The sequence below is a fragment of the Oryx dammah genome, unplaced genomic scaffold (genome assembly GCF_014754425.2).
Source record: "Oryx dammah isolate SB20612 unplaced genomic scaffold, SCBI_Odam_1.1 HiC_scaffold_9, whole genome shotgun sequence".
Lineage (NCBI taxonomy): Eukaryota > Metazoa > Chordata > Mammalia > Artiodactyla > Bovidae > Oryx > Oryx dammah.
In genome coordinates, this window is record NW_024070193.1 from 5180539 (window position 1) to 5204922 (window position 24384).

At 46.3% G+C, this 24384-nt stretch overlaps 1 protein-coding gene across 4 annotated transcripts in view; it reads right to left on the reverse strand.

Annotated features, from left to right (window-relative positions):
* ATG7 (autophagy related 7) overlaps window positions 1-24384 on the reverse strand; it is a 268416-nt gene that overhangs the window by 157905 nt on the left and 86127 nt on the right. For all 4 annotated transcript variants that reach the window (XR_005722153.1, XM_040246755.1, XM_040246756.1 and 1 more), the window contains one exon: window positions 7764-7844. Coding sequence is in view for 3 of the 4 variants with exons in the window: in XM_040246755.1 (XP_040102689.1) it covers window positions 7764-7844 (81 nt within the window). In the remaining variant the exon portion in view is untranslated. The remainder of the gene's footprint in view (window positions 1-7763; window positions 7845-24384) is intronic.

Here is a 24384-nt window from a genome sequence, read left to right on the forward strand (position 1 = left end):
CCACCCCAAACCCGAAAAAACCTCAGAGCAGGGATGTCTTCCGAGGATCCACGGGCATGTTTGAGGGACTTCACAAAGCCAATGAAATCACCTACAAAATTGTGTGTGGCTTCCACATCTCACGGGGGCAGGGTTCACTGGCTTCATCAGTCTGAATGAGGCCCAGAATCACTGTGTCAAGAGCTGGAGAAGGCAGAAAGGCTAAAAGCGAATGAGATCAATTCCAAACTGAGAGGAACCCAGATCTTCAGTAACGTGAAGGGCCAGGCAGCCACTGGAACCTTCTAAGGGGAACACAGCCCTAAATTTTCTGGTCTGGATGTTAAAAGGAATCCTGTGAGGAAAAAAAAAATGTGTTTGGACAGGCAAGGCAAGTTTTTGACCTCAAGTGACAGGGAAAGCAGTAAGCACTGATTGGGTGGTCTCAGAAGACCACAAGTTAGACGTAACCAGCAGGGGAGGTTTTGGCATCAACAGTCATCAGGGACCACGACGGAAGGTTTCTGCGGCCCCTCAAAGCCAAGGCAGCCTGCACTTTCAACCAGGCCTTTCACGGTACGGTACCTGCTGGGCAACAGCGAGCCCAGGAGGGGAGCCACAAACCCGGGGAGACCTAGCACAGTCACAGCGGTCTGTGTTTCCCTCTTGTTTCTCATGTCGACATCAGTCCCAGGAGCGGGCAGAGGCCTTGCTACTTGGTCACAGGGAACTGGATATACGTCAGCCATTGCGATTTCCCTGGGAGACAGAAAATATTTTCCCCACTCTATGGATGAGGAAATTGAAGCAAAGGGAGAACCGTCCAAGGCTTTTCAAGGAGGTGAAGAGCCAAGAGCTCTGAGGTTAGGGGCCTGCAGCTAAAACACTCCATACTGGCTCAGGCTGGATGTTTTGCCTCCTTTTGGGAACCGAGCAGTTCTGGGGGGTTGGGGAAACCCTAGTTGCTAAGGACGAGATGCGGGATACAGTTTCACACAACACGGCCATACATATGGAGTCCATCACACATTAAAACAGAAGACTTGGGGCCTTGCTGGGTAAATGAGATAGAAAAAGGGAACCTGGGGGTTACTCATCATTTTCCAAATCAGAGATTTATGTCCCTTTTGGAAAGGAGAAGGAAAACCTGGCTGCAGCCCAGTTTTGAGTAGTAGTTGCCACTGAGAGGCTGCACGTAAAAATTCCTGGCCTGCGCTGTGGAGAGCTCTTCCGATCGGGCTCCCGCCGGTTCTTCTAAGCGACTGAGATTTAAACCCTGCATCAGATCAGAGGCTGAGAGCATGCGTGACGCAGCAGCACAAATCCCTCTCTCTAAAGCTGGTTTCAGGCTTATAGCAGGAGTGCTCAGAGAGAAGAATCACCTGCGCATACCCATAAAATGCAGGCTTCCCTGGTGGCTCAGACCGTTCAAGAATCTGCCAGCAGTGCAGAAGACCTGGGTTCCATCCCTGGGTTGGGAAGATCCCCTGAAGGGAATGACTACCCACTTTGATATTCTTCCCTGGGAAATCTCATGGACAGAGGAGCCTGGTGGGCTACAGTTCACAGGGTTGCAAAGAGTTGGACATGATTGAGCAACTAACACTTTCACTTCACCCTAAAATACAGGTGATTTTTAAGTCCAGAAGGGCAGACATCAACACCTGACCAGGATCTGCATGGCTAGGATATAGTGAATTACTTCTTTATCCTTAAATATACTTGTTGATTTTTCTGCAATGAAAACGCATTGCTTGGAGACTAAAGAAAAAAGCAAGGAAAGGAAATATAAAAGCTAGAAACGTCGAGGGTCAACAGGGAGCCAGAGCTTATCTCATCCGACTGACTCACAAAACGGAAGAAAGGGAAGCTGGCAGAGCGGGGAGCACCAGGAAAGCCCCGCCTTTCTTCCTGGGCCCCTATCCCCATGCTGGGGCTGCAGCGGCTCAACTCCTCAGGCTAGGAAACCCCCTAAGCCCAGTGCTAGGTGAGAAAGAGCCTCAAGGGCCAGAGGAAATACAACCAGATTCCACTCAGGAACAACCGAGATGGAAACAGCTCACCAAGACAAGGGGAATGAGGTGTGCCACTCCCCAGAACGCCTCAGAAACGTGCCATGTTCTCTTGCCCCGGCTGTCGCCCGTGTGATGCCCCGGGCCTGGAATATCTCCCCCGTGTCCTCTCCCCCACGGATCTCTACACATTCCTCCTTATCCTTTAATGTCAGCTTAGAAGCTGCTGAGAGGCCCTCCCGGGTCTTCCCCATTTACAAAGCTAAATGGTACCGGGACACCCTCACTAGAGGATATCCTGCAACTTGCATGGCACGGCAAAACAAGAAAGCAAGAGGATATGCCTTGACTCTGGAGCACATCACAGTGTCAGGGAGATTAGCATTGGTTTATAAGTCTCCCTCACTCTTGGTTCAGTCAGTAAAGAATCTGCCTGCAACGCAGGAGACCCGAGTTCGACCCTTGGGTCAGGAAGATTCCCCTGGAGAAGGAAATGGCAACCCACTCCAGTATTCTTGCTGGGAGAATCCCATGGACAGAGGAGCCTGGTGGGCTACAGTCCATGGAGTCACAAGAGTCAGATGCAACTTAGTGACTAAACTGCTCTCTTGTCAGTGTTCTCTGAAGGCAGTGGCTGTTTTAATCATCTCTGCATCTCTGGCACACAGCAGGGACTCACATGTCAGTTGAGTAAACGAATGTCTGCTGACAGACAGTGAGAGTTCCATTTCTCCTTCCAAACCTACCCTTTGTCTTTCTGTCCTCAACAGCGCATCAGCAGAACTTTTAGGAAACAGGTTGCTCTGGGGTAGAGGTTTTTCTTAAAAGAATTTTAAATACTTGAGTTTAATGTTGACATTTCATGCTTCTTCAATTAAGAAAGAAAAGAGAAATGAGAGAAGAAAGGTAGGATTATATAATATCAAAAGAAAAATGACAGCCTGGCTCTGCCAAAGGCAGAATGAAAGCACAGTTGACCATATGATGATACCAGCGCTGACATACACTCTTCTTGCACCAGCCTCTCTGTCCTCAAGACGCACACACACAGGTGCACATGAAAAGCTAATAACAAGTCACTTTGGGAAGTTTACTCATAGCCCATCAACAGAAGGGCCCATCGTACTGTAAACACCAGAATGAGGATAGTATTAGGGTTGCTAATGGCTAATTAAAACTGAAGATCAGGTTTCTAGGCACATCTTGCTACATCTGGGCACTAGGCAGTCCCAAATGGTATGAGAACTGAGTTTGGGGCCTGCTTCCTCGTACCAGGCTGTCCCCGCAACATTGCCAAGGTGGGGAGTGACGGAATCGTGCAACCACACCTGAGTCCCCTGCCTGCAGTCTCCTCGGGAACGGCCCTGTTCCTGACTCGGAAGGTCTGAGAGAAGGTTCTGGTCAGCTGCTGGGTCCCAGAAACAAGGCTACAGGTCCATCAAGACCAAGGGGACCTAGCTTTACTCCTTGGGAAAGAGAATGGTCACAATACCCAGCATACTACTCCCTCCCCTAAGACTGTCTCAGAAAAGGCACAGGGAAACTTTCCGGGGTAAGGGAAACACTCTGTGCCTTGACTGAAACGTAGGTTACATGGGTGTATGTGTTTGTCCCAAGTATAGAATTAAGTCTCTTACGATTTCTGCATTTTGATCTATGCAAATTGTACCTAGAAAATAAGAACCGTGCACAATGATCAAATTCCAGGTGGCAGGCTTACCATCTGCAATGGGATGGACTAGCAATTTTGGAACTACTTTCTGTGTAGTTCAGTGAATCAGCCAGTGTAATGGGAGTCAGGTTTCTCACCGTGGGGGAAGGTAGTTACAAACACAGAAAGGGGGAAATTCTCACTACCAAAGAGGGGTAACATACACCATGTGCCTCCTGACACGAGGACACACGATCTCTTTTTTCATCTCATCTCTCTGCCAAATATTCATAACCTGAATCTAGTCATAAGGAAACAGTAGACAGATCCAAATAGAGGGAAATTCTACAAGATAACTGGCACAACGTCAAAGTGTTCAAGTTAAGGAAAGATAAAGAAAAGCTAAGGAACTTTTCCAGACTGAGGGAAGCCAGCCAGACGTGACAAGTGAACGCCTGATCCTCCTGACTCGGAGTCTGGTCTGGAGAAAATGCTTATGAAGGACATCACTGGTACAAATAACAACACCTGAAACAGTGACTGTGTGTCAGGTAACAGTATTATGCAAACATTTACCTGCCTGCATTTGACCGGTGCATTCTGCTTAGGTAAGATAGGAATCTTTTTCTGAGGAAACATATACTGATGTATTTAGCTGTAAACAACCACAATCTCTCCAACTCCTCCCAGAGTTTCAAGAAAAAGAGGAGGGGGACTTCCCTGGTGGTCCAGTGGTTAAGAATCCACCTGCCGATGCAGGGGGACACAGGTTCAATCCCTGGTCCGGGCACTAAGATCCCACATGTCACAGGTCAACTAAGCCCAGGAGCCACAGCTGCTGAGCCCACACACCCTGGAGCCCAAGCGCCGCAACCAGGGAAGCCACCACAATGAGAAGCCCTGCGTTGAAGAGTAGTCCCTGCTCGCTGCAACTAGAGAAAGCCGGAGCACAGCAACAAAGACCCAGCACGGTAAAAAAAAAAAAAAGGAAAAGAAAACGAAAGAAAAAGAGGAGAGGTAGGCAGGGAGAAGATCACATATACACAAATGTGGAAAAATATAAACAATGGGGAGATCTGGGTAAAGGAGTTCCTTGTACTATTCCCACAGCTTGCCTGCAAGTTAAAGATCCTATCAAAGCAGAAAGGTACCCCTCCAAGTACCCTAACTCCCCCAAATTATCTAGGTGAAAAATCTAAAAACAAATTAATTCAAAGTATTATGAGAAATTCTTTCAAGAATATTGGTTTCAAAATTATACTTTTCCCTCTGGTAGCAGTTCCACAAAACTATTTGGCACTGAAAACTTAAAAAAAAAAGAAAGAAAGAAAAGAAAGACACAAACCTTGAAATAGGGTCTTTTGAAATTCCAGTGACAGATACTATCTATCATTTTAGAAAGTCTTACAAGGCAATGCACAGAAATCAGAATAAAAGCGACTCCTCACTGCCCTCCTCCCTTCAGACCCTCCAATATTTCTTCTGGAATGGAATAATTCACCTGGCTGCACACCAGCTGAAATCAACTAGGATAAGGAGCAATGTGAGTGTAGGCAATCTAGCTTCCCTGTACTCTTCCCCAGCTCAGGCTTTATAAACAGTCTATGTTTCACTTACATAAATAAGGTGACAAAAGCATTATTACTCAGCACAGCTTATTCTACCTCTCCAATCTGTATTTATGGTTAAATCAAGACACAAGAATGGCCTTGTGTGTGTGTGCGCGAGCGCTCAGTCGCGTCCGACTCTTTGCAACCCCATAGACTGCAGCCCTGGACCAGGCTCCTCGGTCCATGGAATTTTCCAGGGCAAGAACACTGGAGCAGGTTGCCATTCTTCCCGATCCAGGGATCAAACCCACATGTCATGGGTTGGCAGGCAGATTCTTTACCACTGTGCCACCTGGGAAGCCCATTCTATTTAGTACTTTGCTTTTAAAAATCATAATAGTAGTTCATGGAAGTAATATCAAGACACAAGTATGGCCTCAGTCCTATGGGGGGGGGGGAGGGGGGAGGAAGCAAAAATATTGAAAAGTACCAAAGGAAAAAATTACTGCATGGATGTCAAAGGAGAAATTTTTAAAAGTCATTTTTAGCCCCAAAGAATGTTTGAAACAAAAAAACTATGATATGACTCAGTATAAAAAAAAAATCATGGTAATATGCATTAAGAAAAATTCATACACACAGAGATGAAAATGTAACTGCATCTGTCATTTCAAAGTATTAATGCTGGGTATGCAGATAATAGAGAATGACATTCTCCTAGGCAAATGAGTAAGGTAGCCAAGTAAGTACATGCTGGGCTTCTACTGTAAGGAAATACATGCACCCATGAAGCAACCTTTTCAGCACAAAAGAAATTTAATACCCGGACCACATGAAAAGTGATCGCTCTGGGAATAGCACAGCTGTTAAAATGCAAGTCAGTTTGTATTAAGTCGTCCAGCGTGTTTATGTAAAGCAGGACTCTCAGAATGACCACTAAGAGGAAATACTTTGCTAACAAAAAAGTACTATCTACACTTAATTCAAGGCTCAGAATAAGCGTGAAAGAAAAATGCAAAGCTATGCGCCTTCAAAGAATATGAGGGACCGCAGCTAGCGGATATGCTTGTGATCCTTTTGTAAACAGTATCTCCGGGGCTAATTTAATTAGAAATAGAACAAGGAGAAAAAAAAAATGAGTGTTTGCATTTCACTTAGAGAACCTAATTATCTTCACCTCATTTGACTAACTAGACCTAGATAAAGCCACAGAGAAGTCTCTGACACTTGTATCAAACAATTTCAATATGAAAATTAATACTGCCAAGTTATTTTGAGACCAATTAGCTCAGACATTCAAAGGGGAAAAAAAAAGGTACTGTGCTGAAGAGCACATAATCCTAAAACCTGCATTTCTGAAGACGGAAGTGCACGCAGACATCCTTGAGGCCTTGGCTCAGGCACATAGGTATCAGACGTGCTAGAGAACCCACGGAAAGTATGAGCTCGTGGATAACCTACAAATAGCAACGTTTAACTCTCAACATGGACACTTGGGATGCAGAGTGATAAAACCAGAGCTCAGTCTACTTTTGAATAAGAAAGAAAGAAAAAATTCCTCGAAGTTTTTGAGCACCTAAAATTAATCAAATTTATCAACACTGTTGGTCAAATGTGAGTTAACTTTTTAGAGAAACCGGTCAAGATGGTGCTCCTCCTAAGACGAGACCCAAGTAAAATTTTCAAAGACAGCTTGTCATCTCGGAGTGCAGAGACTTTACCCAGAATTCAGTCCTGTTCAGACTGATGTAAGCTACACAGCAAAGAAGTCCCAAATTATAACTGAGAGGCTGGAGTCTGGGATTAATGACCCCAATGCCTAACACTTGAACATGGAAGTCTTACCAAGAATCTTGAGTTTTAAAAGCCAGGTTAAATCACTGGGCGTTAGAAGGCTTAGAGAGCTTTCCAAAAGGAAGTCAGCTAGAACACACAGTGTATGTATAAAAATAACTCAGACTATCTCAAGGCCTATTAAAAAAAAATGAGATGCCATCACTGTAGCTTTGAGGTATATCAGCCGGTTCCCTTTACAATGGGGGACACACGAGCTCTGTTTTTAGAGCCTCTGGAAAGATCAAAGCTGAATGGGCCTTTTTATTGGCTCCCCGTCCAGTCCCCTAATCTCTGTTTACTTTTTCTTTGTCATTATGTGGAACTCCAAAAGACACACCATCAGGACTGCCTGGTCTCCCTCATCCTCTGAGCAACACTTAAAAAACTACTCTGTGACAGTTTGTGTGAGCGAGGAGCCTTCGGGGGAGGAACAAAGACGAGAAAAGTTCAAATTCGCGTCCAAATCAGCCTGCTTGCTGCAAGGACTGACACAGAGCTGAAACGATCCAATTCAGTCTCTCTCGCTATACTACAAACCAAACTTTCTCAGGCTGGTTTCCCTGTGAGAATGAACACAGATAAATGAAACCATAACCCCTTCTGGTTTGGTCTTTTTTTTTTTCAGACCCTCGCCCTCCCCAGCGAAAAGCCCTCAGCTAGTTTCGGGGCCTCTAGCTAGGAAGGCTGACTGGGCTCATAGTAAAAAACAAGTCCCGCCAATGTAGAACGACTTACTTTGGAAGAACAAGCCGTGCATTTGTCAAAGGCCAGGCTGACAGGAAGGACGTTATCAAACCGTGACAGAAATCCTCGTATCTAGAAACAAACAAACAAAAATTCATGTCAAGCCCCGAACGACACACCTGTGAAGGACATTGTAGTTTCTGGCAAGAAGTGGGGAACAATTAATCTGTGCTCTTGAGACAGATTATGAACAGATTACTAACGAAAATGGAGTTCAATGTACTTTAGTACTTGTGCTAAATAAATCAGTTTTAAAGAACTATATTAGGTCCTTTATTCCATTAAGAACTGGCACACAAGCTTTGCATATATCTGAGACCTAAACACAAACTGACTCCAAAACATAAAAAGCTGAAAAATCTATTGTTTTAATAAATGTCTTCAAATATATAATCAGCCAACTGGTTTATTATGGCAATTCTCACATATGTTACAGTGAATATAAGCTCAATGTGCACTTTTAGGATATGGCATTGGATGGGGCCTCACAAGGTAAGAAGGTCTGTGAACAACAGAAGGTAGAAATGGTCCTAGATGTTTATTGAGTTACTCGCCTGACTTGGAACCCACAGAGATAAAAATGCAAACATTACCAAAAGAATGGGAAAACAGCGCCACCCTGAGCATAAAATTCTGAACTACATCTGATTTCCACTTACAGGGTAACAGCCTGGGACAGAGGGATGAGATAGTTGGATGGCATCACTGACTCAATGGACATGAGTTAGAGCAAGCTCCAGGAGTGACAGACAGGGAAGCCTGGTGAGCTTCAGTCCATGGCGTCACAAAGAGTCAGACACAACTAACCGACTGAACTGAACTAAGCCTGGGAAATCCCATGGACAGAGGAGCCTGAGGGCTACACGGTACATGGGGTCACAAAGAGTCGGACACAACTTAGTGACAGATTTTCATTTTCAGCTATAATCAGTAGATGGCAAATAGAAGGGGAAGTGACATCTCGGGTTCCAAAATCACTGCGGATGGTGACTGCAGCCATGAAATGAAAAGATGTTTTCTCCTTGGAAAGGAAAGCAATATAAACCTAGACAGCATATTGGAAAGTAGAGACATCACTTTGCTGACAAAGGTCTGTAAAGTCAAAGCTACGGTTTTTCCAGAAGTCATGTACAGACATGAGAGCTGGACCATAAAGAAAGCTGAGCACTGTAGAATTGATGCTTTCGAATTTAGGTGCTGGAGAACAAACCAGTTTGATCAAACCAGGTCAAACGAGCTGCAAGGAGATCAAACCAGTCAATCCTAAAGGAAATCAACCCTGACTCTTCATTGGAAGGACTGATGCTAAAGCTCCAATACTTTGGCCACCTGATGTGAAGAGCCAACTCACTGGAAAAGACCCTGAAGATGGGAAAGATTGAAGGCAAAAGGAGAAAAGGGTAGCAGAGGATGAGATGGTTAGATAGCATCACCAACTCAGTGGACTTGAATTTGGGCAAACTCTGGGAGACAGTAGAAAACAGAGGAGCTTGGCTGCAGCCCATGGGGTCAAAAAGAGTGGAACACGACTTAGTGACCATACAGCAATAAGATATAGTCAGGTTTCACAAACTATGATTCAGGTAATTTATTCAGATATTACATCTCCAGAACTACACTTATACAAAAAGAAGAGTTTAAACTTTATCATTTGTTATCACTGTTCAGTTGCTCAGTCGTGTCAGTCTCTTTGCGACCCCATGGACTGCAGGACACCAGGCTTCCTTGTCCTTTATACTTATCATATTATTAAAAATACATCTGGTGAAATCTCTAGACTCCAGAGGACTCAACATTTATAAGAAGCCAAACAACACGAATCTTGTTCCCAGTTAATTTATTTGATCTTGACGACCGTCCTGTTGATGGGACTCTGGCTGAGGAGGGTGAAGAATGTTGGCTCAGGCAAGCAGAGAGTGACTGTGCTAAGATTCAGAAGTGGGTCCCCAACTCCAAACCTGCCTGGGCTCCCCCGCTTCCCTCCCTCTGAGGACAGCACAACTTTCATCTTCCATATGAGGCTTACCACACATTTAACAGCCTCACTTGAACACAGCACAACCACCAACCCCTCCACCATCCCACCCCTAGTTCTTGCTGCCTTCAGCCACCCTAGCACTTCTCTGCTATCCCCCCTGCCCGCCCCCCACCCCACAAAAAAAATCCCAACAAAACCTGGCCAACTCTTTATGGAGACAGACCTTCTTCACAGCGTGGGTTAACTCCACTGCAACCAACAGCCTAGCTGCACTTGCACACTTATCAAGGGAAAATCTCACCTTAAAGGAAATGTCCACAGCAATCTTTTAAATGTCGTCATCTATATGTGACGAGATTTCAGTGTAAAGCAATATCGAAAGAGTGTTCAGTAGAAACGATAAATTAGACAGCTAGGATAAGTAGCTGGCTTCGCAGTGAACCTTTGAAAATGGGACAATCGTGAGTTTCCTGTGTGAACCTTTGAAAAATGGGATAATTGTGAGTTTCCTGTGTCTTGGGAAGGTGGTGACCATTTCCTAGACAAGTACTTGAGGCCCAAGTAGGGCCCTGAGGCTGCTTTCTGGTTCACCAAAACCGGAGACAGCAAACCGTCGGCAGACCACAAAGGGGCATGTTGACGTCTTCGTGAGATCTTGAAATGACAGGACTGAAAAAATTCTCAGAGCAAGTCTCCTCATATCTCAGTGGCTTTCACATTAAATTTACCTAGAAAAACATTCATCATACGTAGCCTATTTTCCATGAAAATAGTCACTGCCATGGCCTACATGTCAATGGTTCCATATACGCTTCATAAAAAGGTTTCCCGTCTTTTCTTTCATGCAGCTAAGATCAGACTTCATGTTGTGCAAAGGAACAGTGGCAATCTGCGAGACGACTGGAGGCGGGGAAGTAAAGGGAAGAGAGACCGTAGAACCAATTAGGAGCAGAAAGGGAGAAAAAAGGAGAGGAAGGAAGGAAGGGGAGAGAAAATGTAAACAAAAAGCACAGATGGCCAGCAACAGAAAGGAGCCGTGGTGAACGGAGCGCCTGAGCGGAGGTCCCCACACCATTGTTTAGCACCCAGACAACTCTCTACCAGGAAGCTGTGACTCACTTTCCCAGGAAACGAAGTAGAATAACATCTGTGTGTGAGGCCTTGCAAATTGCCTATGCTGGTATCAGAAGGCTCAGAACTCCAAACTAATTGCCGTTTTAGGAAATGTAAGGGATGAAGGCCTCTTCTCACACCGGCTGCGATAGATTCCTAACAGGGCCCTCGACAGGAGCGTGAGCTCCCAGCACTCTGGGGTGGACTGAGTCTCCTAAGACTCAGCTCTGAGGTGTGCCACTTTCTCTCAGCTTCCTGTGTGTGCTCAGTTGCTCAGCTGTGTCCCACTCTTTGCTGCCCCAAGGACTATAGCCTACCAAGCTCCTCCATCCATAGGATTTTCCAGGCAAGAGTACTGGAGTGGGTTGCCATTTCCTTCTCCAGGGGATCTTCCCGACCCAGGGATCGAACCCCGGTCTTCCACATTGCAGGCAGACACTTTACCATCTAAGCCACCAGGGAAGCCCCATCAGCTTCCTAGGGTGACCAAATACGGCAGAGAATTCCTCATGCTGACACTCAAGAGCCCCCTAATCTGGGCCCATCCTGCCTTTCTGATTACGTCTTGCATTCAATCTTTTCACAGGCTTCATATATACAACTACTAAGCTCAAAGCCAACTTCCCCCAGACAATCGGCCATTGTAGGCCTTTGCTCTTCATTTACTCAGTCGTGTTCAACTCTTTACGACCCCATGGACTGCAGCACGCCAAGCTTCCCTGTCCTTCATTATCTCCTGGAGCGTGCTCAAACTCATGTCCCTTGAGTCAGTGATGCCATGCAACCATCTCATCCTCTGCTGTCCCATTCTCCTCCTGCCTTCAATCTTTCCCAGCATCAGGGTCTTTTTCCAATGAGTCATCTCTTCACATCAGGTGGCCAAAGCATTGGAGCTTCAGCTTCAGCATCAGTCCCTCCAACAGCTATATTCAGGATTGATTTCCTTTAGGACAGATTGCTGGCCTTACTTCATGCCAAACTCTGTGACTCAGAGCTCTTCCTTTTGGAAGCAGCTATATATCCAAATCTCTAGCTTCCTTAAAAGCCACTCAAGCTCAAACACATCCCTTTCATAAATCCTAAAAAGCAGAGACACTACTTAGCCAACAAAGGTCCGTCTTGTCAAGGCTATGGTTTTTCCAGTAGTCATGTATGGATGTGAGAGTTGGACTATAAAGAAAGCTGAGCACCAAAGAATTGATGCTTTTGAACTGTGGTGTTGGAGAAGACTCTTGAGAGTCCCTTGGACAGCAAGGAGATCCAACCAGTCCATCCTAAAGGAAATCAGTCCTGAATATTCATTGGAAGGACTGATGCTGAAGCTGAAACTCCAATACTTTGGCCACCTGAGGTGAACTGATTTGTTGGAAAAGAGCCTGATGCTGGGAAAAATTGAAGGTGGGAGGAAAAGGGGAAGACAGAAGATGAGACGGTTGGATGGCATCACTGATTCAACGGAGATGAGCTTGTGTAAACTCAAGGAGTTGGTGGTAGACAGGGAGGCCTGTCGTGCTGTTGTCCATGGGGTTGGGAAGAGTCAGACACAACTGAACTAAACCCACCACTTGACTTAGAGATCATGCCTTCATTATGTGAAATTCTTCTTTTTGGTATTTATCACCAAAATACCTTGTGCAATAGTTATTTCTCTAAAAAAAATAACAGGGGTATTGAGATTAAGATTCATGTACCATAAACCTCATCTTTTTAGAGTATACGATTCAGTGGGTTTTAGAATATCCATGGAATTTCATAACCATCAGAAATATCCAACTTCAGAACATTTTCATCACCCTCAAAAGAAACTTGGAACCCATAAGAAATTAGCCTCCATTCTCCACCTTTCCCAGACGCCGGCAACAACTACTCAACTTTCTGGGCTTTCCTGGTGGCCCAGGCCCATCCTGCCTTTCCGATTATGTCTCGCATTCAATCTTTTCACAGGCTTTGTGTATACAGCTACTAAGCTCAAAGCCGACTTTCCCCCAGACAATCTGCCATCGCTGGCCTTTGTTGGTCAGTCTATTTTCTATTTCTAGAAAACAGAAATCTACTTTCTATTTCTACTGATTTGGCTAATTTGCCTATGGACTATGAATGGGATCATACATGACTGGCCTCACTTGGCATATCTGTCATGCGTCTGTACCTCATTCCTTTTCATTGCTAAACACTATTCATTACATGGATACATCGTATCTTGTCTGTCCATTCATAAGCTGAAGAACATTTCTGCTGGGTATAAACAGAGTGGAATCAATGAGTCACAAGGTAACTATAATACTTGTCTTACAGTTTGAGGACCCAAGTGACTGCGCCATATTTCTTTTCTGCAACAGGGTTATTTTTCCCCCGCGTGTCTTTGGAGGATAACCATTATTCTAATGAATGCAAGGTGGTATCTCACTTTGCTTTTGATTTGTATCTCTCTAATAACTAGTAGTGTCGAGCATTCTTTTCATGTGCTTCTTGACCATTCATACTATCTTTCTTTGGAGAAATATCAATTCAAATTCTTAGCCAAACTTTATTAGAGTTTCTTTGATGTGAACCATTTTTAAAGTCTTTGTTGAATTTGCTACAATATTAATTCTGCTTTGTTTTGTTGTTTTTGGTTAGCTGACCAGGGATCAACCCTCACCACGCCCCCCCAACCCCCCCACACACACACACATTGGAAGGTGAAGTCTTAACCACTGGACCTCCAGGGAAGTCCTGTTGGCAAAAAAAAAAAATTTTTTTTTGAATACTCATTGTTTTGGCTGCACTGGGTCTTAATTGCTGCATGTGCAATCTTTACTGCATTGGGGGGTGGGATCTTTGTTGTGGCGCATGGACCCTCTAGTTGTGGAGCACGTGCTCAGTAATTGAGGCACACGGTTTTAGTTGCTCTGCCATATGGGGGACCCAATCAGGGATAGAAACTGAGACCTCTGCATGGCAAGGCAGATTCTTAACCACTGAACCGCCAGAAAGTCCTGGCCACATTTTAAATTGGGTTATTTTTCTTTTTATTGTTGACCTGTTTAGAGTTCTTTATATATTCTGGATTTAAGTTTCTTACAGACATATAATTCTGCAAATATTTTCTCCCATTCTGTGGAGAAAATAACAGGTTTATTCCGATACAATCATATATAACAAATCACTTCTCAATGTCATGAAGACTGATCATGTTTTCTTCTAGTTTGATAGTTTTAGCCCTTACATGTAGGTCTACGATCCATTGTGAGGTGATTCTGAGGTGATTTTTGCATGTGGTGTGGGGTAAGGGTCCAAGTTCATTCTTCGCATGTGGAAACCCAGTTGTTCCAAAACTTTGTTGAAAAGACTCTTCTTCCCTCCAAATGAACTCTAGAAATGACCATAACGTAAAAGGGTTCATATCTGAGCTCTCATTTCTATTTTGTTGATCTGTACTATCAATCCTTATGAAAGTACTACACTTTTTAAAAATGTGGACCGTTTTAAAAGTCTTGATTGAATTTGTTACAATAATATTTCTGTTTTATATTTTGATGTGTTTTTTTTTTTTTTGGCCAGGAGGCATGTGGAAACCCTGACCAGGGATTGAGCCCACACTCCCTGCTTTGGAAAGCAAAGTCTTAACCACTGGACCACCAGGGAAGTCCCCATACTGTCTTGATTACAGTAGCTTTGTTGTAAGTTTTGAAACCAGCAAGTGTGAGTCTTTCAGCTTTGTTCATCTTCAAGGTGACTTTCACTATTCTGGGTCCTGTGCCTTGCCATATGAATTTTAGAATCAGCTTGTGTAGTATAATTACTTAAAATTTTATTCTTTATCTCACTTGCTTTTACAGGGCAAGATAGAGGTCAAACTATTTGCATTTGTCCATAGCACAGTGATGTGCACATAATAGATACTGATTATTAATTATGAAATGAAAGAATGAGAAAACACAAACATCCAAGAGCCAACCAAGTTATTCATGTCTGAAATATCCAGAGAAAACTACAGCCCCAGTAGCTCAGCTGGTAAACAATCTACCTGCAATGCAAGAGACCCAGTTTAATTCCTGGGTTGGGAAGATCCGCTGGAGAAGGGATGGGCTACCCACTTGAGTATTATTGGGCTTCCCTGGTGGCTCAGATGGTAAAGAATCTGCCTGAAATGCAGGACACCTGGGTTCGATCCCTGGGTGGGAAGATCCCCCGGAAAAGGAATTGGCTACTCACTCCAGTATTCTGGCCTGCAGAATTCCATGGAAAAAGGATCCTGGCGTGCTACAGTCCATGGGGTCACAAAGAGTTGGACACATCTGAGAGACTTTCACTTTCATCCCAAATGAACAACAACAAAAAAAACCTCTTCCCATCATTCACATTTTCCAAGTAATTTGAAACCCATCTCCATCAACAATGCTTTAAATTCACAGTATTACAAATGCACTGAGCTCACACAATATGCTCTGTATTCCCTAATATCTTATAAGAAATGCTTAGAATTTAAAAAGTGGAGGTTGCCACTTAAAATTTTAGCACCTTCCTTAGACAGGCACTGAAATCTCAGAGCAATCTAAAATCCAGGCACCTGATGTAAAACCCAAATAAACATATTGCACCTGTTGAGAGAGGCCAGGCACCAATTCACAGCCAAACAAGTTACAAGGGGATGTCCCTGATGGTCCAGCTGTTAAGAATCTGCCTTCCAACACAGGGGACAGGGGTTTGAGCCCTGGCCAGAGAACTAAGATCCCACATGCCACAGAGCAGGGCAACTAAGTCTATGCATTGCAACGAGAGCCCGGGCAGCTAAATAAATATAGGTATAAAAAAAATGCATAAGAAGTTTGCTCTATACACTCACCATCACCTGTAAGACGTCAGAAGACCTAGGGAAGCCGTCACCAAGCCTCTAGTTCTTTCCACGATTTCTGTGCACAACCCCATCACATCCAGCTACTTAAGCCACGTCTAAACTAATGTCTAAATGACAAGGCTTGACAAAGTGATCTCTCCATCCACAAGGCCTCCTCACACTGCTCAAGACACAGATTCCATTTTGGGGACTGCACACAGCTTACCCTAAACTCTTAACTGATTACTAATATCTGCTGTCAATCTTTCCGTACAGGAGAATGTGTTAAACAGCTGTTTTTAAAAATCTGATTCAACCCATAATAAAAAACAAGCATATGACAGAAAACAAAAGCACAAACAAAAAATCATTGGTACTCCCATGGCATACTTATGCCCATTTTCCTATTTTTTTTTTAATATAGTGTTTACATACTTAACTCCATTTTGAACAGCCTCCCCTGAATAATACTCGCTTCTCATTATTTCCCTTCCGCAGAGAGGGGGAAAACTGCTAATTTTACACACACACACACACACACACACACCCCTCCACCCGCCTCTACCTAGATTTCTGGCTAGCAGGAGGTATCCTTTAGCAGTGACAAACTTTGCCTGCATCCCTGCATGTTTTATTTTTTTAATTTACACTGATGACTTTTTCCCCCCTTTAATACTGAAAAGAACAAAGAAAATATTAAAATGGTCCATATGAAAATCAGACCAGTGGGGATATTACCCTGGAAAAGGCACAAAGTCAACTTTGGGGGTGACGGAAATGCTCCAGGTCTTGTCTGTGGCAGTGGTGGCCAAACACAGAGCACATACCCGTCAAGACTCATTAAGCTGTGTATTTAGATGAGCGCATTTGACTACACATGTATTGTACCTCAAAAAAGAGGAGTTTAAAAAAAGTTAACCTTATTAACAGGTTCTAAACATTACAGAATGGTACAAAATGAAAAGCATAAAGTCCCTATTGCTCCCAACCCCTCTGCCTCAAAAAAACAAAATGAAACAAAACCTTCAGCATTAGTTTCCTGTGTAGCTTTCTAGAGGGAAAAAAACACTGTTTTATAAAAAACAAAACAAAACAGCTTTACAATATGTGTCTCTGCTGTGCTGTGCTTAGTCGTGTCTGATTCTTTGTGACCCCATGGACTACAGGCTGCCAGGCTCCTCTGTCCATGGGGATTCTCCAGGCAAGAATACTGGAGTGGGTTACCATGCCCTCCTCCCGGGGACCTTCCCAACCCAGGGATTGAAGGTCTCTTGCATTGCAGGCAGATTCTTGATGCTCTACGCTCTCAGGGAAGCCCGTCTCTTTGCTACTCCCTGAGTATTTAAAAGCCCCACCCAGGACCGATGGCATCCAGGAGGAGGACAATTACCTGCAGCTTCCTGGCTCCGTGCCCTCTGTCATCCCCACAAAGGGCAGAAGCAGCTTGAGTTGAAATCTTCATTGTCAAACACCAGTGAGAAGAGGCGCTAGGTCATATTTGGGTTTGGCTAACAGGTCTTAATGCGAACAACATTTGAAAAGACCCTGATGCTGAGAATGATTGAAGGTGGGAGGAGAGGGGGACGACAAAAGATTAGATGGTTGGATGACCTCACCGACTCAATGGACGTGAGTTAGAGCAAGCTCCGGGAGGTGGTGATGGACAGGGAGGCCTGGCATGCTGCAGTCCGTGGGGTCGCAAAGAGTCAGACACGACTGAGCGACTGAACTGAACAGGGCCCTCATGCTCCCGTCCTCAGGAGGAGTAAAGGTGCACGCAGAGTACACAGCAAAAAGCCGCAGAGCAGGGCCTGTGGAAGCTCCTCGGCCTCCCTCCTGCCCCGGGTGGGTGGGTCCCAGGACAGTGGGGGGCGGACCCACCCATTAGGCACACCTGTGCATGTCTAATTAGCCCCTCTGGCCGGGCGCGGGGGTCTGCCTGGGACCAGGAGTCAAGGGCGCTTTCGGAAGGACAGCGAGTGTCCGTGTGAGTACAAAACTTAAAAAGTATGCTCAAAGACCAGGATGCGGCTTGTGTTAACTTGACAGACTATGTACTTTGTCCCACAGGATGCCATCAAGAAGCCATTTTTACAGACTGAAGCCAAGTCATCATTCTCAAAATGCCGAAGGTCCCTGGAGGCTGTCATGCAGTGGACCTGGAATGGGGCTGGAGATTCTGACATGGCTCCCGAGGAGAGTCTGGCACCAGATGAGGGAGCCCCTGGATGAGGCTGTCTTCCACTCAAAGGCTCAAGGGTTCCAGCTCTATACCCAGATTCACTAACACCTCTTCTGGTCTTTCTCTGTGCAGCAGCCAAACCTGAAACCTGACCACATCCCGACTCAGGTTATGACTTTTCAAGGACTTTCTGCGGCCCCTGGGTATGTGGCCTGTGAGGTCCTGCCTCCCCTGCTACCCTCAATCCCTCCACAGAAATGACGGCTCCCTCCCAGCCTAGGAGGTTGTGTAGGAGGGCCTGTCCCAGCATCACGCGGAAATGGTGGCGGGGGGATGGAGCAGAGGACCAACATTACACGCCATCCCTGTGACATCCCTGGGGGCTCAGCGGTGAAGAATCCGCCTGCCAATGCAGGAGAGGCAAGTTTGATCCCTGGGTGGGGAAGATCCCCTGGAGAAGGAATTGGCAACCCACTCCAGTATTCTTGCCTGGGAAATCCCATGGACAGAGCAGTCAGGTGGGCCACAGTCCATGGGGTCACAAAGTCTGACACGACTGAGTGACTAAATAACAGCATCTATGTGTCTGGCTCTGTGGAGTGTTTTCACATACTCCCCTCACGGGGGTCTCACTACCATCCTGTGACCTCCCTCGTATTCCAGACAAAGAAATCGAGGCTAAGGGAGTGGCTTGGCTTGCCCAAGATTCCACAACCACCAAGTAGCAAAGCCAGGGATCTGAGTTCTGTTCTTTTTCTCCAAAGCGTAGAGGGAAAGCTGAAAAGCAAGGAGAAGGTAGAAAGAAAAGAAAGAAGAAAGAAAAAGACCAGAGGAACTAAGAAACAAAGAAACAGACACCCTCCTCAAACCAAAAACTCATATGAAGATGGCTGCTATCAGGGTCTGAGTGGATTAAACTGTCTTTGGTCATTTATGCCCAGTTGGCATAAATATCAGGAATAAGAAGGGTTCCCATCCATTGGGCCACCCCTGGTAGTATTTACACCTAAGCTGAGTTAAAAGCAGCATGGAGCCCCAAGCCCACCTCACCTGGATGGGAAGTGAAGGTCCAAGGCCAGAAACAAACAGAAACAGCTGCTCTGAGAAGGCACAGCCGTAGCCACAGAGGGGCCCCCTGCTCTCACCTCACACTGGTTTCCAGCAGGCCTGGCAATACTTCTGGAGCTTGAAGTCTGCGTAAGTAAGAACTAAGTCCAAACTCCACGAGGCTCTTGGATGTTGAAACGAGTCTTAACCAAATTCAATGCCAAAACAGAGTTTAGCAATTTCGAAACCCTAGGTGCACCACAGGGATCTGAACATTCTCCGGACAATGGCTCCAGCTACCACCACTAAGCCACCGCTCACTCTCAAACAGAGGCCACCGAGGAACAGAGGCCACCGAGGAGCAGAAGCCGCAAGCTGGAAATGAGCCAGCGTCGTCCTTGGAAAAACAGCGCAGGATGGGACTAATCCCTCCAGCCCTTCCCTACACTCACTGCTTCCGGAGTTTTATAAATTCCTTGTAACCTCTTTTTAGGAGGGTAGATAAGCTTGCACTTTACCATTTTAATGAAAAGTGAAAGAAGGGCCTTCCCTGGTGGTCCAGTGGTTAAGAAACCACCTTGCATAAAGTGCTTATAGTGCAGGTAAAAAAAAAAAAAAGAAACCACCTTGCAATGTAGGGGAAAGTAGGTTCAATCCTTGGTCAGGGAACTAAGATTCTTCACATGTGCGTGCCCGACTCTTTGCAACCCGATGCACTATAGAGCCCACCAGGCTCCTCTGTCCATGGGGATTCTCCAGGCAAGAGCACTGGAGAGGGTTGCCATGCCCCTCTTGGGTGTGCTAGGATTTAGAAACTATGATTTAACCTGTACATGAATCCCAGTGTCTTATTATGCCCGTTCCAGTAATTTAAAATATGAAGTTCTGAAAGGATCAGTAACATGCCCAAGGTCACACTGACAAGTGGCAAGAACTTCCTCAAACCCCTTTTATCAAATGAGCTGATGAAAAGGAAATGAAGAGGCAGAGTTGGGATTCTAATTGGGTCTGTATGATCATTGAGCCTTCAGGTTGCCTGCCATGTGGGCCTCCTACACAGGAGAGCCTTATCAGGTGAGCAAAACTTATGGGCATGAGAGACCTCCTTCAGCTGATGAAATTATACCCAGGCTGGAACTTCCCTGGTGGTCCCAGTGGTGAAGAATCTGCCTTCCAATACAGGGGATGAGGGTTCGATCGCTGGTCCGGGAAGATCTCACATGCCATGGGGCAACTAGGCCTAAGAACCACAGCTACTGAGTCTGTGCTCTAGAGCCCGGGAGCCACAGCTACGGAGCCCACAGGCCCTAAAGCTCGCAACCAGAGACGCCGCTGCAGTGAGAAGCCCACGTACCACACCTAGAGAGCAGCCCTTGCAGCAATGAAGGCTGAGCACAGCCAAATATAAAATAAATTAAAAACCAAAAAAAACCCAGACACTTTATTAAAAGGTAACAGCCTGAGAATTTGTGGGGAACAGCCTGTGCAGACAGGCCAAGGCATGGCTGGAGCCCACAGCTCTAGCTAGCTCAGCTTCCGTCTCGGTGGGGAGATTTCCTGGGCTGCTCCCTCCCTGGGTCCTGCCTTAGTTTGGGCTTTGTCCTAGTTTTCTGAAATTAGCTAAAAGAAAGAACTCAAGAGCCCAAAAGAACCATGGGGTTGGCAAGACCAAACTCCTAGGAGGGGCATACCCATCCAGGGTCTTCGTTGAGCAGTGCTTGAGGACCGAGAGTACCTTCACACAAACACTAAAAAAAGGTGAACGGCTCTCATCCAGAGTCAGAGGAGAGCAGGACTGCTAGATTCACGGCCGTGGTGTTGGGATGACTACTGAATCGCCACGACGCTTTTCATTCTCTGAGGGATGTCCAGTTAGATGACCAGGAGCTACATCGGCTGCAAATTTCCATCACATCTCTGTCTCACCAGTCTGCACACCAACTGCCTGGCGACGTCAGGAGTGGCTTCTACATTTGATAACTCCTGAACTGCGCCTCCCACCAAAGAACCAGGAAAGGAGGGGTCTGACCTCACAGAACTCAGTCGTGACCCCAGGAGCCAGGAAAAAGACAACCTTCTTTAAAAAATAAAATTAAATAAATAAAAGATCCCACTCGCCGAGCAGCAGAGGGAACGACAGTGTGCTAAGACCGACAGTGACAAAGTTCTCTCTACAGAAGAAGCCAGACTCCAAAGAGCACGCGCCACATCACTTCGTTTACAGAAAGGTCAAAATGAGACAGAAGTTTCCTGAGGTGTTCGGAGTCAAGAGATGCTTGTCTCTGTGTGCGAACGAGGCCATGATAACTGGAAGAAGCATGGAAGAGGCTGTGTGGGTGCTTGACAAGATTTCATTTTGATGTGTGTGCTGGGTACACACGTGGTATTCATTGTATGATAATCCAAGTTATACACTGCATGGTCTGTGTGATAGCGTGCATTTTATATGTGGATAAAAATGACAAACTGAAATCACATTACAGACCGGAAGGGCTTATACTCAATGACCTTCTGCTTGTAGAATCCCATCTACATACAATGGGCTGGAGGCTTTTTAAAAAGCACAAATCCATAAGCCTATTTTCTCACCTTCAAATGGTTTCAAATGCAGTAAGAGGGTTGGGGTTCTTATTTTCCCCCCAGGCTGGGTATCACTGAATTCCAGGGCCTTCATGAAGCCTTTGCCTGCACTTGGCCAATCTCTGGATAAGCCAAATCCTGCCTGTGGGCCCACAAATAGAGAGACTAAGTCACCCCCAGGCCTCCCAGGTCTGACCCCAGCCAGGGAAAGCAGTGACAGGAGAGCAGGAAGTGAAGCAAGCTTCCCCAGATGACACGACCGACTGGCTAGTGGGTGGGGCGGCCCTGGGATTCTCCGCTCGAGGACTATCACTTTCCTACTATATCTCATTCCACAGGGGCCAATTAATAAACGCTCTCCTTTGGGGAATGGAGAAAACGGAGCCCGGGGACGTCATGGGCTGCCCTCTGTATACAGAGCACACAAAGGGGCTTGGGAGTTCCTCTCCAACAGGAAGTCATTTGTCTGGAAGAGCCAGGAAGGGGGTGGGGTGGGGGGGGCGGTGGTGCTGAGTCTGCACTGCACACAGCCCAGTGTTTCCATGGAAATGACAGTCTCCTGGTCAAAGCACGGCTGCATACACGGACTCACTCCACTTCAAAAAGGAAAAAAAAAAGGGGGGAAGAAATTTAAAGCCTCTAAATAGGGACCACACAACCCTGAATAATCGTGAAGTTCTTTCTCCACTGTCTTTTTTAGAAAGTAGCTAAAAATAAAGGCTTGACACTTGAAATAATGTAAGCAAGCAGTCACCCGCACGCACTGGGCCTTTCCCATATATGGCTGCGTTACCCTTCAGCCTTTGAAAAGGCCAAATGAAGAGATGGCCAACAACCAAAATAATCCTTCAGACGTTTGAAAACAAGGAGAAAGAAGTGGAAGAGTGGGTGACTACAAACAATCGCCAGGCTCCATGGGGGTTAGTAACACTGAGAAGGATTAGTTGCCACAGTACTTGAAAAACACAGGCACGCATTTTGACATGGGACCCCTTCTATAAAGACTCTTTTGCCCTCTGGCCTCAGCATCGAGAAAACTACAACTGTGGTGATTTAACATCAAGGACTTCAAGATGGAAACTGGTGTGGGGCGTGACTGAAAATTTAATTAAGGCCCTTCTCAGCGGGAGATCTGCAAAGAAGGTGCAGGCACACCGCAAGGGCAGCGGACGAGGAAGGCGACTGGGGAAGAGCGGCGAGGGTGGGCATTCACGTGAGCAGTGCCCAGTAGAGGTTGGCTCTGGAAGCTCGCTTCCTCGTCGTGGGGCTCACTGCAGGGTCTGCTGGGTCCTACTTGAGGGGCTTCTGCAGAAAAGGTTAACCCATTCATGCCACACAAATGCCCTCCTGAATGAGGGAGGCTGGAAAAGTTGCATCTGTGTGGTGTTTCATGGTTTACAAAGCCTCATCATTTTAGACAATTCTGGACCCGAGGTCCAGCACCTGGCGCGGACACTGAGGCTCAGGGAGGTGAATGACCTAACGTGAGACTGGGACGGGCGACTTGTACAAGTGGCCCAGAGTGTGACTTGAAGTGAAGGGAGAGGACGCCCGGGAGTCCCTTAGACTGCAAAGAGAGCAAACCAGTCAGTCCTAAAGAAAAGCAACCCTGAGTATTCACTGGAAGGACTGACGCTGAAGCTCCAATACTTTGGCCACCTGATGCAAAGAGCCGGCTCACTGGAAAAGACCCTGATGTTGAGAAAGATGGAGGGCAGGAGAAGGGGGCAACAGAGGATGAGATGATTCGCTAGCATCACCAAATCAACGAACAAGAATCTGAGCAGACAGCTGGGGACAGAGGAGGTCAGTGTGCTGCAATCCATGGGGTCAGAGAGTCAGACATGACTTAGTGACTGAACGCCACCTCCCAACCTGCAGGCCAGGGCCGCTTCCACTCAAAAAGCCTCTGGCACAGCCCTGGTCAGAGCGCCACGCTGAGGTTTGGATTTCGGCACACCCACTGCCTCTCTCTTATGAAAGTGGACAAGTAACTTCCTGTCTTCTGATGCAGACCCTCAACCAGAAAACGACAGGGCAGGTGTGGGGAGGCAGAGAGAAAGGTGAGTGAGGTTGGCGCGCGTCACCCTGCTCTCTGCGCCCATCTGGGGGTCTGTCCTCACAGCCCCAGACAGGACTGTCGGGCACGCACACTGCTGCCCTCAGAGACGGCCCTCCTGCTACAGAGTGAAATACACACGCGCACAGAGCTTAGAGCCATGACTTCCAGACCAGAAAGCCTCCAAAAGCATGATCACAAACAATGGTGCAGAGGGAGCACAGACTTAACTTTTCACTCTCTTTCACTCTCCACGGGATGGGCCTTCCTTAGGAAGCCTCAGATTCTGTTTCGGAAAAGATGTCCCACTTTTTGGTGGCACTGTGTACTTCTAATGGTCTCACCGTGCATGCCTGGAAGGGCTGCTCTTTCGCTAAGGAGTCGATAATAATAACAAACAGCAACACAGCTGGCAGCATCATTACTGAGGGCTGTGACACTCTAGGTGCTGTTGCCGAGGCCTTTCTATACCCCACCTCTCATCTCTGCCGCTACCAGCTGAGGTCGGTGTTCTGGCCCATATTTTACAGATAGGAAAACTAAGGCTCCGAGTTTGGTGACATGGCCAAGGAAAGCCACCTTAATAACTGCAGGGCTGGGATTAACGCTGCTCTCTACTTGGCTCCAGAGCCCATTCTCTCTCATTCTACTCCATCCGGGAGCCCCGAGTCAACACGAGAAATGCTAAATCAAGACTGGATAGTACTGTTCGTCCAGGGTTTCTTCTCATCACCATTCTACAGCCCGTGATCCCCTCCCAGTGCTCATAAAACACCGCCACTGAAATTCCAAGGAAGCAGGAGCGCCAGGAGGGTAGAAGAGAGGTGGGCTTGG